Consider the following 16,014-nt stretch of genomic DNA (forward strand, 5'->3'; position numbering starts at 1 on the left):
AGTCATTTCTTAAATAAATAAAATAAAGAAATCTTTGTTACTTATTGTGCGTACATTCAAAAACAGGCTCAAGAACCTTTAACTCACACAGTCCAACAATTAACAGGTGTTTTTGTTTTGCTGCTTTCACTGCCTTAAGGCATTGTTAACCTACAGTTTTTTTGTCTTCTGTCTTCAGCACATTGAGTTTTCTTATAATAAAATGTTCTATATAAATAAAATCATCGTCATCAAGGATTTTGCTTGCAGCCAGTAAGAAATAAGCAATAACTCATAAATGTCTGAAAAGTAAACCCCCAGCTAACACAGTGAGTAATATAGTGCTTTCCTGTTTTGGACATACACTAATCCTCTTAAGCACATGTATGACCAACTCTTTCTTTTTTTAAGTTTGTTCCATGAGTGAAAAACCCAGCTTTTTCCCCCCAAAGTACAGCTGGTCATAAACCATATTACTGAAAAACAACTCATGGGCTTGTAATACTAGATGACAACACACACACAGGTGATGAGATTAACACGTGGCATGAGTTCAAAATCTGACTTGCTGATGGTGCCAGACAAAGTCAGGAAATCACCAAAAAGATCCGGTGAAGAACACGAATGTCTTCACCACATCCTCATCCTGTAGCCACTGAGGTATTTCAGCCGTACTACAGTACCAGCACTGCTAATGTTGCAGAAGCTCCTTGTGATGACAAAAGACACACACAACACAACATAGTTTTCTATGTTAGGCACTTTTATTGATTTTGTATGACTGATTCACAAATACAACTATTCTTGCCAAGAGCCTTCGCCCAGTTAAACAGACTGGTTAAACAGTAACATTTAAAGATTCAAATGGATTCATACTTTAGCCTTTAAATGGTAGAGGGAAAAGAAAAAGAAATATCCAAAAAGTTTGTGTTAACCATTAAAAAAAAAATAAAAATCTGCAGAACAAAACAGAGGAAAGGTTTGATGGGTGTAAACAGCTTTTTTTGTGTGTGTCCTAAATATAAAAACAAAGCGTATTAGCTGGAAGGTTAAAGAGGAGTGTTTCAGATGAGTAATCGTTCAGGGGTTGTTCTTATCAAATTAGTATCCTACAGTAAAACCTGAACGTGTTTTGTGCCGTTCTACTTCCAGACCTGCTGAATAATGTCACACTGTAGTAAAGTAATTAAAGAAGTACAAAGCTATGAAAAATATATCAGTGTAAAGGCACAAGAGACTCGCTCAACAATCACAACACCACCACACTACACCATCAGGAGCCACAAAGAGCCGGCTCAGGGGTACGCGACTGCTGCTCTGGGATAGCTGCGTGAATCAGCTGCTCTATAAAGTCGAGTTTTAACGGTTTTTAAAAAGAGGTTTGGTTTAAAAAGCAGTAACGCACAGCAGCAGATATTAGCAGATGAAGCTTTATCACTTTAGTTTCTTATGCACATTTTTAGCATTTCTCAGATTTCTAATAAATGCCACTAGTGTTCAGTAAAGGCATGCAGCTGTAACAGCTTCCAAAAGCAGCAACTGCCTACCCCTGGTCTGCAGTGATTATTACATTTTCTACCAACTTGGCCTGCCAAGTTTCACCACTAGAGGACACTCTGGTTTAAAGAAAAAGACGACGTGCCACTGCAAACTGTAGGACACAGCAAGAAATCGCCGCTTCACACCCCCGTGATTCGAATCCTGCGTGACCAGTGCACAGATTCGTGTAACTGGACTCTGAGATAACTGAGCACTCACCCAAATATACCTCATACAACTGTCTACAAGCGCGGCAAGAGGGCTTTAGATTTGGATCCACTTCAGGTCTTTGGCATCCGATTAGTTTGGACCTCCAGATGAGAAGGAAAAAAGTGTGCCACAAAATGAGTCTGACTTAAAAGAAAGCGGGTGAAAGTTAAAGGACAGGTTCACGTAGTTTCATCTGATTTTCAGCCCGTCTGTACACTGACTAATTTACTGGGAGCTGTAATCATTTTTTGAGTCAAAAACTAATGCAAATATTAAGAGGCTTCATTCCCCACAGTTAAATTTACTGTGATTTCACCATGTCACCGTGCACTCCCAGCAGCTCTGCAAGGAAACAGGCAGGCAAAGGGAGCCTTTGCCCCAAAGTAAATACTAATCATTCAGCTGGATCTCATACTGCATTTGTTAAACTTAACACCAAGTACTAAAAGTATTATCACTTTTATCACAACTATTCAGTACTTAGCAAGAACAAGAAAAAAAGCTGATGGCTCATCTCAACATCTGCGTTGTCACCTGCAAGCTGAAGCAAACCATGAAAGAGTTTTCAGACTCCCTCTATGTAAAACAAAAAGGTCTGCCTACAGGAGCTAGCACACTACAAGAAATAGTCATTTAGTTTTAGGACAGGCTGATAACACACATGCACGATTTGCCACTCTGTACACTGGCTGGGTACAGATAGGCGACTCGTGAGTGCCTTTCTGATATTGCTACTGTTGCTATTGTGTTTTTGCTTCATTTGCATGTGTGTGTGTAAATCAGCAGCTGAAAATGTATCAAAGAAAACAATGATTACAGCAGCCAGTAACTCTGGGCTTCTGAGCTGGAAACTGTGAACCCCTCCCTTTAAAACTCCAGCAAACGTCGGTGTTAAACATGGAAGCATTCTGCACGAGCGCTGACAGTCAGGCGGGAATGTGAAAAGTGGTCTGTTTGTCCAGTTTACAGTTAGCTGAGTGTTTCAGGAGTAATCCAAGAAAGGGATGCACATTTTCAAATAACCTTCACATCACTGAATATAATGTGTTAAAGTTGCATAAAATCCACAGATCTTCACCATCATTAGAAAAGATGCGAAAAATAATGTATGAAACAGTTTGTTGTCTTTACATACTGTGTACCAGCAACTGCAAAGTGTTTCTGCATACAGGTAGTTGATTACATTTGGCTTTAACTGCTGAGTTTTTGTTTTCTGTGTATCTAAAAAAAAACGCTGCTGGTGTTCGTCTGTATCTACAGCCTGGAGACTTCTTAGACTTTAAATGCAGCAAAATGTGTTTTCTAACAGCCTTTCAGCAGAGATTTGTCAGCAGACACACACTGGGCGCCCACAGGGGCCACAGCAGGAACACTTTACAGCAGGGGATATGAAAACAGTGAATCTGAGTCAGCAGGTAGCAGCAGGGTTTTGAAGCTTTAACACACAAACTCCTGTCTCATGCGGATGATCTGCAGCAAGGCGGCCTGGACGTCCTCATCCATGTGGCCCTGTGGGAGAAACAGGAGAAGGGCTTCGGTACATATCTAACATCAGATATTAACATTAGACTATCATCATCTGATATTCTGTAGTAACCCTGCTGCAAACTTTCTTTCATAGACAAACCAGACAAATCTCACTGCACAGTAATCTCCGCAGATTAATGAGTAAGACTTACCTGGGCTGCGCTGAGCAGATGTGTTCGATAAATTGAAACCACCTCTCTGTGTTGCCTCTCAGCATCCTTGTGAAGCAGAAAGAAAGGAGGAAGACGTGAGAGTGACACTGTGCTTTGTTTCACGTCTTTAACAGCTAGACAGTGTAATTGATGTTGACTGTATTCCAGCTTCCAGCTTACTGTATGTTATGATGTTAGAAAAGCAGCATCCAACTTGCTCTAAAGTTGTTCACGTCTTCTTTTTTTTCAGCTTTTCATTATGTTATCAATTCAGTTATCCAAAATAAATATGTAATAATAATAACTAAATACACTATATTACCAAAAGTATTCACTTATCTGCCCTCAAACATGTATGAACTAGAGTGATGCCCCATTCTTAGTCCATAGGGTTTAATATGATGTTGGCCCACCCTTTGCTGCTATTACAGCTTCAACTCCTCTGGGGAAGGTTCAGGAGTGTTTATGGAAATTTTTGACCATTCTTCCATAAGCACATTCGTGAGGTCAGACACGGCTCACAGTCTGCGCTCCATTTCACCCCACAGGTGTTCTGTCGGGTTGAAGTCAGCCAGTCAAGTTCTTCCACACCAAACTTATCCATGTCTTTATGGATGTTGCTTTGTGCATTGGTGTGCAATCATGTTGGAACAGGAAGGGACCATCCCAAACTGTTCCCACAAAGTTGGGAGCATGAAATTGTGCAAAATAGCTTTGTATGCTTTGTTATAATACCACTAACAGTGACTGTGGAATATTTAGTAGCAAGGAAATTTCATGAGTGGACTTATTGCTCGGTGGTATCCTATCACGGTACCATGCTGGAACTCACTGAGCTCCTGAGAGTGACCCATTCTTTCACAAAGGTGTGTAGAAGCAGTCTGCGTGCACAGGTGCTTGATTTTATACACATGTGGCCGTGGAAGTGACTGAAACACCTGACTTCAATTATTTAAATGGGTGAGCGAATACTTTTGGCAGTCTATATTTATATAGTTTGTCTAGAACACGTTTTAGCATGTGATGTGTGTCCACTTACAGCCAGCTGCTGCTGTAGGCTCTTGATCTGAGCTTGGAGTGTGTCGATGTGCTGCGTCTGCCTCTTATTGGGTGTGTTGCTTGTGTATGCCAGCTGGGACAGACCATTCAGCGCCTGCTTTAATCGCTCAACGTCTGTAAGCAACTCTGTGATCTGTCACACAGACAAAGAGCAGGACAAATATCGACGTTAAAGATCATTTAACGTCGATCAAGGATTTCCACAGTAGAAATGTAGAAAAATGTCAGAAAAATCTTTTTCCTCTATTCATCAAAATAAATGACAAACACGTCTCAGTGGTCATTATCATGCTTTTCATTGTTACAGTGGCATTTAGAGTTTATGTGAAACACACGTAAAATTTATCAAAGTATCTCAAATGAAACTGGGAACAATTAAGACTATAGTGTGAATTGTTTTGTACCTTCTTGTCTTTGGCTTCGGTCTGCTCAGCTGATGTTTGAATCCTCTTCTGCAGGTCACAGATGGTGGTGAGGGACTCATCGTATCTCTCTTTGAGCTCTCTGATCTCCCTTTCGATGGCGCGCCCCTTCTCCTGGACTGCCTCCATCTCCGTCCTCGCCCTGCTCTCGCCCTCTCTTGCTTTTGTTGCCTCCTGATGGACCTTTTCACGCTCTTCTACCAAGCTCAGCAGCTTGTTATTCAGGCTGGCAGCCTCCTCCTCCAGCTGCTGTTTCTCCTTCTTCAGCTCGTTCATTTGGTCTTCCTTACAGCGGATCTCTTCGAGAGCCTGAGTAGCCTGAAGGAGCTCTGACTGCAGGGCAGATACATCTTCCGCCCTCTGGGCGTTGTTTTCCTCCTCTTCGCGGAGAGCCAGGTGTAGCTTAGCCACTTCAGCCTCCAGGGCTTCCTTAGCCTCGGCATGCTGCTGCAGCAGAGACTCCTGCTCCCGGTGGAGTTCCTGCACTTCTTTCTGAAAGGCACACGCCTTCTGGGCCTCCGCCTGCTGCGCCTCTCTTGCTTTCTTGCAATCAGCCTGCGCTTGCTGTAAGGCATCATTGAGGGCTTTGAGCTCGGTGTCGTATGTCGATATGCGTGTCAGCTCTGACTTCAGACGCTCCTGTAGGTTTTGAATTTGAGCGTTGCACAGGGCATTCTGCTCTTGAAGTTCAGCTTTCTGAAGTGTTACCTCGTCGAGCTGCTGCTCTAAGTTGACCAACTTCTGGGTCAGTTCTTCACATTTAGCCTTGAACTCCTCCTCATTTTCTTTGTGCTTTTCACTGGAAACCAGAGCGACGTTTAGTCTCCTCTGAACAGATTCCACCTCAACTTTCAGTTTCTTTTCCTCCTGTCTGTTGCCCTCTCTCGCAGTCTTTTCTTTGTCATACTTCTCTTCCATTTCCAACAGTTTTGCTGTCAACTCTTTAACCTGGGTGCTGTAAGAGGTTTCCTTCTCCTCAGCTGTTGTCAGAGGCACAAACTTAGACTGAATAGCCTCCTGTATGGTATCAAGCTCTTTCTTCTGAGCCTCCAGTTCGTGAGTAAGCTTAACTGTTTCATCCTGAGCCAACGCATGCATTGCAGACGCCTCATTCGCTCTATTCTCTGCCTCGACCACAGCAGCATTCAGCTTGTCTGTGATAGCTCTGTGGTCTTTTACACTGATATAGTCGTTTTTCACCTCCAGCAGAACTTTTTCTAACTTTTCTTTTAACTTTTCGTTTCCTTCTTTCACATTCTTCAACTCTTCCCCACTTTCTTTTTCCCTGGTCTCCAACTTTAACATCTCAGCTTTAACGCTCTCTAAGGTGGAACTTAACTCCATTTTCACTTGCTCGTGCTGCTGTCTGGGAACATACTGTCCCTCCAAGCTCTCTTTGAGAGTCTGACTCTGTGTGGTCAGCTGCACACACTCTTTATCTCTGTCTTCACATCTCTTCTGCAAAAGCTCAACTTTCTTTATCAGGTCGGCATTCTGACACTTCATAGTGTCCATCTCACTTTGTTGTTTCTCACTCGTGCTGCTGAGGCTGCTGATATTCTTCTGCAACGCGGCCCTCTCGGTCTGAAGCTGTTGGACTTGTGCCTCTGCTCTTCCGCAACGTTCGCCGGCTTCCACCAGTTTGTCCTCGAGATCCTCCAGAGCCGTTACCATGTTCCTCCGAACTTCCTCGTGGTTCCGTATCGGTATAAAGTCCACCTCAATCCTGCTGTTAAGCTCATCCAGCTGCTCTTGTAGCATATCTTTTTCATCCTCACTCTTCTCAACCTCATGAATCAGAGCCTGGCTTTTTGCAGTCACCTCCACCAATGTCTTTTTCAGGGTAGCGTTCTCATCTTCCAGTGCTGCCCAGACCTGCTGCTCCTCAGGAGACAACGGCCTCGAGCCTCCCTGTGAGGAGGGGCTGTCTAGCTTTCGATGGAGCTCCGCCACCTCCTCCAGCACCCGATCGTAGTCTTCCCTCAGCTCGGCGAGCTGCCGTTCCTTCTCGTCAACTGCATTAGTGAGCAGGTTTTTCATGTTGTCGAACTTCTCAGCCGGTACGGTGTTGCCATGTTTAGTCTGGGCCTCTTTCAGCTGGGTTTCCATTTCTAAAAGGGTTTCTCTCAGTTCGTCTCGCTCTGCAGTCAGATTTTGGACATCATGGTTCAGCCTCTCTGTCTCAGCTGCTAATTGGCTCTCGCTGCTCTTGTACTCCTCCAAGGCCTTCTCACTCTGTTTGAGGCGGTTGCGAACGCGGCCCACTTCGGCCGAAGCACCTTCATACTTGGCCTTGACGTCCTGGAGCTGAGTGCGCAGTTCTTCTGTCGCTTGGCCTCCTAAATGTTCTTTGACAGCAACTACGTGGGCTTGCAGCTGTTTGACCTTGCACTCAGAGTCCAGCATCCGTTTCTGGACGTCTCCCAAGGCGTCCTCGAGCTCTTGAATCTGCTGGTCAGCCTGTTTCTGGATGGTGTCTCGGCTCTGAAGCAGCTCCTGGCACTCTCTGGTTTTACGGCTCAGTGCAGACTGAAGCCGTGTCGTCTCCTCCTCAGCTGCCTGCTGTCTTTTCTTGACTGCCTCGAGTTCATTTCGGAGTGCATCCAGCTCACCAGGAAGACCCTTCTCCAGCGGTCGGGACAGTGAACGTGAGAGGGGAGGATTTCTGAGCATCTTTAGAGAGAGATAGGAAAAAGATGCTGAATTAGTATAGTATATGTTTATACTGCACAATAAAGTCATTCACAGCTTTGCCCCACCCACCACTGTACATTCAAACCTTTTAGATGTAAACTATGAAAGAAAGACGTGCATAGACACCAGACACATGCAGCACATATAAAACTGTTCACGGGGGGGGGGGGAAATACCTGATCAGAATCCAGGCTGTGACCTTTGACAAAAACATTTTCTTTACCTGCAACACAACAGCACACAAACGTAAAACTAAAGCAAACACAAACTCTGCTGCTAAATTTTGAAATTATGGTCTTAAAATGTTCTTTATGGTCCAAAATAAGCAGGAAGCTAACCTTTGATAACCGACTGACCAGAGTACTCCCCCTGTGAAAACACAGATGGACAAATCGATTACAAACTGACCGATTAGACAGAATACCTAAAAATACAAATAAAATAAGACTGCTGTAATCAGAAGGCTGCACATGCCTGTTAAACTTGAATCCGAAAACATTTTACTTTCATAAGGATTACCTCGAAGCAGAGACCACACACATGCATGAATTCACTAACCAAAGTACTCCGGAGCTGGACCTTGACAGTCTCCTGCCCTCGAGCGCCTTCATCTTTTTCTTTGGTGCTGAGTAACATCTTCAACTGTTCCTTCTAATAGAAGAAGAAGAATGTTAAAAGCAGTGAGGGTAAGAACTCACACTTCAACAATTTAAATGAAATGCTCAGAAAAGGCCAAACCAATCAAACCACTTACTCTGAAACAGTTCGTAACATGAAAAACACAGGTATTAGATAATGTACCTACTAACCATATGTCTAAATGCATCTTCTCCCTATGTGTGCTACAGTTTGTGTTATCCCCACTGATGTTTCAAATTCAAAAAGTTTTAACAGCATCAGATATTAAAGGGGCTTAGTGAAGACGTTTGGATGTGCTGCAGGCAGAGTGAAAAACAAATGCTTCTAAAGGCAGCAGAAGTCGAAGGGAGGGAGGTGAGGCCTGAAATCCCGAAGAGAAGACATGTGGTCTGCAGGTTGGCACATCTTTACGAGACAAAACTGCTCCTGCGCCCAAGATACTAAGCTGCAGGCAAACACTGATCCGCGCACGGTAAAATAAATCCACAAAACACCTCGACATCCATGGCTTTAAAGGGCGAGCAGCTTCTTAAAGCAGAAAGAGCAGAAAGAAGGCAAAGTATCTCACCATTTCAACAGCTAAAGTCGCGCTTATTTATAGACTAGTTTAACAATTTCCTTTTACTTTGAAGTGACTGTTATTTATTCCTTATTTATTAAATGCTGATAACCTAAAAAAAAGGGAAGAGCTCTTCGAAAAAAAGAGCTCACTGTGCACAGGACACAATTTCACAAAGAGCAAGCCAAAATCATTAACCAGACACCAGCACTGTCATACAAAGTGTTTCCTTGCTGTTTAAGTTATGTCTGCATGCAGTTTATAATGAAGGATAAAAGCGAACATTGAGGATGAACCACGTGGTTATTTTTCTATCATACCTCTTTTTGAGAGCCTTCTGCGGCCATTTTTTCCTGCAGATGAAAAAGGATCACAAGTCAACTCACATGAGAGATTAATAAATGACAGCTGATTTCATTTAATTGAATTTCCTTGCCCTTCTGCGTATTGTAAATTGTTCTGGCAGCTAATAGCAGGCAGCTATCATGCTCACTTAAGAAAGTCTCATTTTTTCTATTATAATTATAAGCCAGCTCTGCCTCCTCAACACCTAGGGTTAGAAAATTATCACACATTTCCTAAATTACACTCCTTATGTTAGAGGAAAAGGAGACTAAGATATTATGCCAAAGCAGCGTGACTCAGCTTAGCTTTTGTTATTACATTTTACTTTAATTCATCATTTCAGTCCTAAGAAGGACTGCAGAACCATCCGGCAGGTGCAGTGAACAAAGTGAGCCAGACACCTGGAAGGCTTTACTGTACCGTTGTGCACAGGGGCTCTGTCACTGTGGGAATACATTAACCTGGATTTACCTGGGTGAGCTGTTGCTGGAGCATGTTGACTTTATCTAAGAGAGCTTTCTGCTCCTGGTGGTACTTCCTGAGGCCTTCCTGCAGAGTCTCATTCTGCCTTTCCAGATCCTGAATAACAAACAGCAAAAAAAAGACTTTAAACAAATAATTAAAATGCTGAATCAAAAAGAGAAAAGAAAAGAATGATTCATTTTGATTATGAGTTGTATTTCTGTGTAAGCTCTTTGTAGGATGCTTTGCATGTTTGTGTGTAATGAGTACGGTGACGTTACACAGCACTTACATGTATGATCTGGTCCCTTCTGTTAATCTCAGCTGCCTCTGTTCTCTCCACTGAATGCTGAGGATAAGATAGGATCTTATTTTAACATTACCACAGTCATGAAATCACAGAACAATTCTCACTTATAGGCACTAGATGGCAGCGTTGCACAACTGAGCAGATCTATGTAGCCTGAACGCTGAACAACACCAAAAAAGATGTTTAGAGATGTGGAGGGAGCAGCAGGAGAGGGTGAGGTTACAGTGATGGAAATGATGTTCGGGACGTAAGCAACTCTGACCACCGTTATCTTTAACAAATATAGAGCCTCAGCACCATTTCCATAAGGCTGTCACCAAGACATACTCCACAATGAGTGAAATGTGGAGAATAACAAATGCTCTTTATTATTATATTAAAGAGACTTAAAGATGATGTGATTTATGCATGTTTCAGCGTTACCTGTCGCTTCCACTGTTCTATCTTTGCGGCTTCTTTATCTGCAACACAACCAGAAAAGCGAAAGGCGACATTTCATTCCTCCGCTGTTTGTTATCAGGATAAGACAAAAACACGTTCAGAGAGAACGCAACCAAGGAAGGCAAACGGAAGCAGCTGTGAAAGTTAAGACTATACCTGATGGTAATGACAGTGTTGTAAGACATGTAGAACAAAAAAACAAAACACAGGATTTGAAATGTATAACTTTGTATACTTATGATTCGAAACCAGCAGATACTTAAAGTTAAATAGCATCTTGTCATTATTGATAACATATGTAATAATAGTACTGTCATGTAGCCTAAAGTCTACACTTTTGTTAGTCTTTACAAAAATCACCTTTCACTTTGTACATAAATAATCTGGTGAGCCGTCACACTGATGTGTTCTATGCCACTAAGCATCCAAGTAAGAAAAGAAATAAATAAATAGTGTGACACATAAGGTTTAGACCTTTCCTTTATCTTTAGGTAGGTCTGGAAAGTGTTATTTTTTTATTTTTAAAGCAAATTTAGAAATAGCTGTTTCATGTCCTGCTCTCTGACCTCTGTTGGCTTTGTCGATGTAACTTTTGACCATCGTAATGAGCTCCTGGTCCTTGTTGAAGCGAGCGTAGTGATGTGCGTCGTGACCCAAGCCGTCCACCGTCTTCACATCGGCGCCGCTCTTCAGCAGCACCTCCACTGCATCCTTACAGCCGAACTCACAGCCGAGGATCAGCGCGGTCCTGAAGGCGTCAGAGACGGTTTATAATGAAGGCAAAGCTGAATCATCAGAGTGCTTCAAACTGATGGGGATGTACCAGTAACCTGACTGCAGCCAAGGTGTGCAGAAGAGCATTTCTGAACACACTACAGCTCAAACCCTGATGCAGATGGGCTACAGCAGCAGAAGACCACATTGTGTGTGACTCCTGTCAAATCAAATTATCTTAAATTCTGTAACATTCAGAGGGCAGGTTCAGAATTTGGTGTAAACAACATGAACGCATGGATCCATCCTGCCTTGTAACGGGTTCAGGCTGGTGGTGCCTTCATGAGCTCTTACTACTGCTGTATTTTTCAGTGTTGGATTCTGTTTGCTTCCCTTTTAAAAACAAAACTTTTATTGCCTGTTTAATCTAAAATGGTTTCATGTTAATGTCACAAAAACACCAGAAGAAATGAGACTTGTTTTAACTTTTCAAACTATATAATCTGTCCAAATCTTGCTTTCAACTTCAATTAAAACTGCTTTAACAGGCCCGCTCGGCAAATTGGAGTGTATCTTACTTGTTTTGTTTGTCCCGGACAGTAATGTCAGCTCCTCGCTCCAGCAACAGCTGACAAATACGGGGATGACACATCTGGGTTGCCAGAATCAGAGGTGTCCTCCCATCCTGAAGAAAGAAAATAAAAAACATTCACATTCCTCTACAGATGTGACTACACTCCTTCATGATCTGATCCAAAAAGAGCATTTATGTAAACTAGGTTAACATGACTTTAAATGTAGTTTAAGACCTCCACACAAGGCAACAGCCATGCGACAGTAAGCAGACAGAACTGCTTCTCTACACAGTCGACTAAACACAAGGACAAAATGGCTTGGGCTTTTTCAGAAAAATACTGCAAAACAAAGAGCAAAAGCAATTCTCACAAAATCGGTGGCATTCACAGCCGCCCCGCTGTCACAGAGAAGTTTGACGCTGGAGGCACAGCCCGCCATGACTGTGGAGAAAAAGAACAGAGCGCTGCAATCATTTCATCTCATTTACCACGGAAAAACAAGCACAGACACTGTTGATGTTGAAAATAGTACCATCAAAGCTAAACGCAAACCGTCTTTAAACAAACTGCTGAATTTTATTTTCTATAATGTCTCAAACATCAACATCCATATGTAAGCATGCGTAGGCTTTGATTATGGAAAACAGTCAAAGAGAGAAAAGAGTAGAGTTTACTCCAGTACACACATACAGAGTAGAGTGAGTACTTGAATAGTGCTGGGCGATATGGAAAAAATATTTATCACGATATGAATTATTTTATATCACGATAACGATATATATCACGATATACCACCTGACCTGTGGTCATCTGGAAAGTATGCAGTCTGTAAACAGCGAGTGGAGAGGGTGCAGTCTTTGTTTTGAGTTACTGTAAAGTATGTCGCAAATCCGGGTGCATGTAAAGCAGCACCATGTTGCAAAACCACAAGACAGTTTCTTTGCGAAAAATATCATTTTTTTATACTTTATTTTCTCTTGCATAAAGTTCAGAGTATGTATAGTGAGAAGACAACACTAATATATTTGCACAGGCTATTTAACCCTTTAAGACCTACCATAGAACCAAGTCCGCCAGAGCTTATCTTTACATTTATTTATTTTGAGTGTCTTCATAGTTTTATTTTTGAGATACACAAATTTTTATATATAAATGAAAATAAATAAATGCAAATTTGCAAAAAAACAGCATGTGCATCAAAATAAACTATTTCCAACAGTGTAATTTGACTTCTAAGCATCCCAGAAACGATACAGAAGAGCATAAAGTCAAACATGACTTTTAAAAACACCAACAGACTTTGAAGCTTAAAAAACTACATTTTCCGCGAAAGTGACGTCACTTCCGGTTTCGGACAGGTAATGGTGGACATGCGATAGTTGCGCTGACTTATATTCCAACTAGGAAGTGTTATGAACAGCTGATCGGATCGGCAAAGCGTGTTTCTGGAATATTATGTTTTTGTTGCTGCAAGTCTGGAATATTATGTTTTTGTTGCTGGAAGTGCTTTTTATGCAATTTTTGCAAAGCTATATGTGGAAGAAAACCGTGACTTAGGACAAGCTAATGGAATAAGATGTAAGTACAACCCCTACGGTTTCATATGCAAAAAAAAAACCATTATTGCGCTACCTTACGTGGTTACAGTTCTACAGGGATTTAAAAATAGTTAGGGAAAACGGAGTGTGCCTGCTCTGACCGGTTGTAAAGGGTTAATGATATATTTTATGTAATAATTTGTAAAATTCGGGTTAGAAACGATAGAAGACAAATGGCACGATAGACACTTTTCTATCGTCCACACGATATATATCGTCATATCGCCCAGCACTATACTTGAATAGAACTAAATTGGGCTGATGCTACAGCAGTCACTATTGTACTACTGCACAGGGTACCAGCTCTACTTTACCGTAGTACACCTATAATTTAGTAGCAGCAGGATAGTTGTTTACTATAATCTTCTACTGCTGCTGTCAGTACTAGCAGATTATAATAGAATCAGGACTACAGTGGACTAGAATAGAGTTTTAAAATACACTGAGCACTTTATTGCAGTGGAATCAGAGCTAGAACAGAGTGATGTCACCTCAACATTAAGTAATATGCTCTCTCATCTAAAGCTTTGAACTGAGTCTTTTTTTTTCTTAGATACACTATATGGACAAAAGTACTGGGCCACCAACACAGGACACCTACAGGAGCTGTTCAGGTATGGGAGCCAATGCCAGAAGCTCCTGGCACACAGTTTTGTTTTTGTTTTTTTTGCTGCTGTTAATGAAACTCAGCAGAATGTCAGTGTGCATCAGTACTCAGTGGTCGGACACAGACATGGCTGAGATGCTGTGTTTCCCAAACACTTGCACTTTGCAATAATGCTACTTACTTATGATAGTGGCATATCTAGGAGGGAAGACATTTCATGGGATACAATAGTGGCATCCTATTACAGCACCAGGCTCGAATTCAGTGAGCTCTTTAGAATTACTCATACTATCACAAATGTATGCAAAGGCCAAATTTTACCTGAATTCAAACATTGAAAGGTGTGGGCCAATACATCTGTCCATATAGTGTACAGTGCTTAACAGATACGGCCACCGCCCATGGATGGTTTATACCACAGCTGCCATAAATTAACAGTACTTGTAAATGCCAAAATAACTTTTTTAATGTTCCTAGAAGTGTTAATACATCACTATGTGCAAATTCTTAAAATATAATTATCGTTGTTATATAACTTTAAAATTTATGGTTTTAGAAAAAATAAGAAAAAAATAGTAAAGTGCATTATTTTTTTTAAATTAAGCAATCATTCCTGAACAGAAAACTTGGTTTTAGTGGTTGAACGTTGAAAGAGAAGTCCAGTGTGCTGGCTCAAATTTGGATATAAAAATTCAGTTCACTGAATTCTTTAATTTTTAGAGATTTCTAAATTATTTGTGCTTCCTTCTTTTCATGACAGGCGGTCAGCACTGTATGTTGCTCTACAAGTCTGATAGGCCTCTCAAGTCTGCAGGGATTGGACAGCGGGTGGTGTCCAGAGTTCAAACTCAAAATGCCAAACTGGCTTTTAATGTTTGTAGTACCCGATTGCTGAAATCGACTCCCCTCGGATCTCATATATATATCTGCTGTAACTTCTTTCACGCCACTTTTTATTATTCTTTGTGTTCTTCTTTTGGTTTTATAGTGCATTACTTTTTAGTCTGTTATTTCATCGTTTTCTTGAAATTTACACTCTATTTGTAAAGTCCTTTGAACTACACATGTTAATGAATTGCTGTGTGAAATAACTTTTCCCTGCCTTGCCGTAGAATAGTCTTACCAGCATCATGTAGAGCCGTTCTTCCTTGCAGGTCCACATTTCCAACTGGACAGTTGTGCTGTTAAAAACAAAGATAAACTTAGATAAAGAAAATGCAAAAACGGTTACACAGCGTGTATCAAAACAAATAAAGAATATGACTTATTGTCAATACGAAAAAGATAAACTCACACTTTACATTACAGGTTCGTTAGCACAGACCAGTTTCAGTGTATTATAGTATAATGACACAGAGCCAGGCAGAAGCTGTAATCTGATTCAAATAACAAAGAAATTACCCCTTAACAATTCTGTTTGGTCATTACTAACATGCACTGTAACTATGTAGGGACACAAAGTGTTTTCAGTGGAGTACAGACACTCAGGTTCTCTTATGCCAGTCTACTTGGCCAGCAGTGGTTTAATTAGGTTTCCTTGTTGCAGGTGTGTAAAACAGGAGCATCCTAAATATCATGTATTTCCAGTAGCTGGCAGTGGAAACTAAAAGGCAGCAGAAGCGAGGTCATATTAGGATAAGTGGTGCTGTGCTCAAATGCTTGTGACATCTACACACAGCCAGTCAGCTGACTGGGCTCCAGTGATTGTAGTGCTGTGGTGATGAGGGCTGCAGGACTCTATGCTAACAGGAGCCTGATGTTGCTGGGTAAGCTTGACAGTACGATCTGTCCCCCACTATAAAAACTCCACTCTCTCTAGCAACAAGGGCCAAAAATTAGCAGCATGCTCAAATGACATAGTGAAGAGGGGGCGTAGAACAGCAATGGGAGCTGAAGGTAGCGCATTGGAGGTGGGATATCCTATACCGTGATGGTTTGGGCTGACGGAGGGAGACAGTAGCTGTGGTGGGCATCCAGCTGCTATGTCTGGTGTGATGACGGCACTAAGAATGGATGGCAGGTTTGCAGGAGGGTAGGCTTGTCAACAGCTCTGACAACCCCCTGCCAACAGCCACAACATCCATTAGATCATTGCCATGCCAGATATGAGGGGGGCATGAGGGGGAAGGGACGCAAGACTGAGAGCACAATGTTGCAGAGAGACAGCCGCCTTATTGTAAAC

General features: G+C 41.8%; 1 protein-coding gene across 1 annotated transcript in view; it reads right to left on the reverse strand.

The window, feature by feature from the left end:
- Nucleotides 1-734: 734 nt before the first annotated feature.
- uacab (uveal autoantigen with coiled-coil domains and ankyrin repeats b) overlaps nt 735-16,014 on the reverse strand; it is a 45,447-nt gene continuing 30,167 nt past the window's right edge. Inside the window, exons 5-19 of the mRNA XM_063472393.1 lie at nt 14,956-15,013; nt 11,998-12,068; nt 11,631-11,737; nt 10,905-11,086; nt 10,321-10,358; nt 9,880-9,936; nt 9,597-9,704; nt 9,101-9,133; nt 8,141-8,233; nt 7,921-7,951; nt 7,759-7,805; nt 4,871-7,561; nt 4,447-4,599; nt 3,408-3,473; nt 735-3,237 (exon numbers count right to left, since the gene is read on the reverse strand). Of these exons, the coding sequence (XP_063328463.1) occupies nt 3,166-3,237; nt 3,408-3,473; nt 4,447-4,599; nt 4,871-7,561; nt 7,759-7,805; nt 7,921-7,951; nt 8,141-8,233; nt 9,101-9,133; nt 9,597-9,704; nt 9,880-9,936; nt 10,321-10,358; nt 10,905-11,086; nt 11,631-11,737; nt 11,998-12,068; nt 14,956-15,013 (3,807 nt within the window). The 3' untranslated portion in view covers nt 735-3,165. The remainder of the gene's footprint in view (nt 3,238-3,407; nt 3,474-4,446; nt 4,600-4,870; nt 7,562-7,758; nt 7,806-7,920; nt 7,952-8,140; nt 8,234-9,100; nt 9,134-9,596; nt 9,705-9,879; nt 9,937-10,320; nt 10,359-10,904; nt 11,087-11,630; nt 11,738-11,997; nt 12,069-14,955; nt 15,014-16,014) is intronic.

The sequence above is a fragment of the Pelmatolapia mariae genome, linkage group LG1 (assembly GCF_036321145.2).
Source record: "Pelmatolapia mariae isolate MD_Pm_ZW linkage group LG1, Pm_UMD_F_2, whole genome shotgun sequence".
NCBI classification, from domain to species: Eukaryota; Metazoa; Chordata; class Actinopteri; order Cichliformes; family Cichlidae; genus Pelmatolapia; species Pelmatolapia mariae.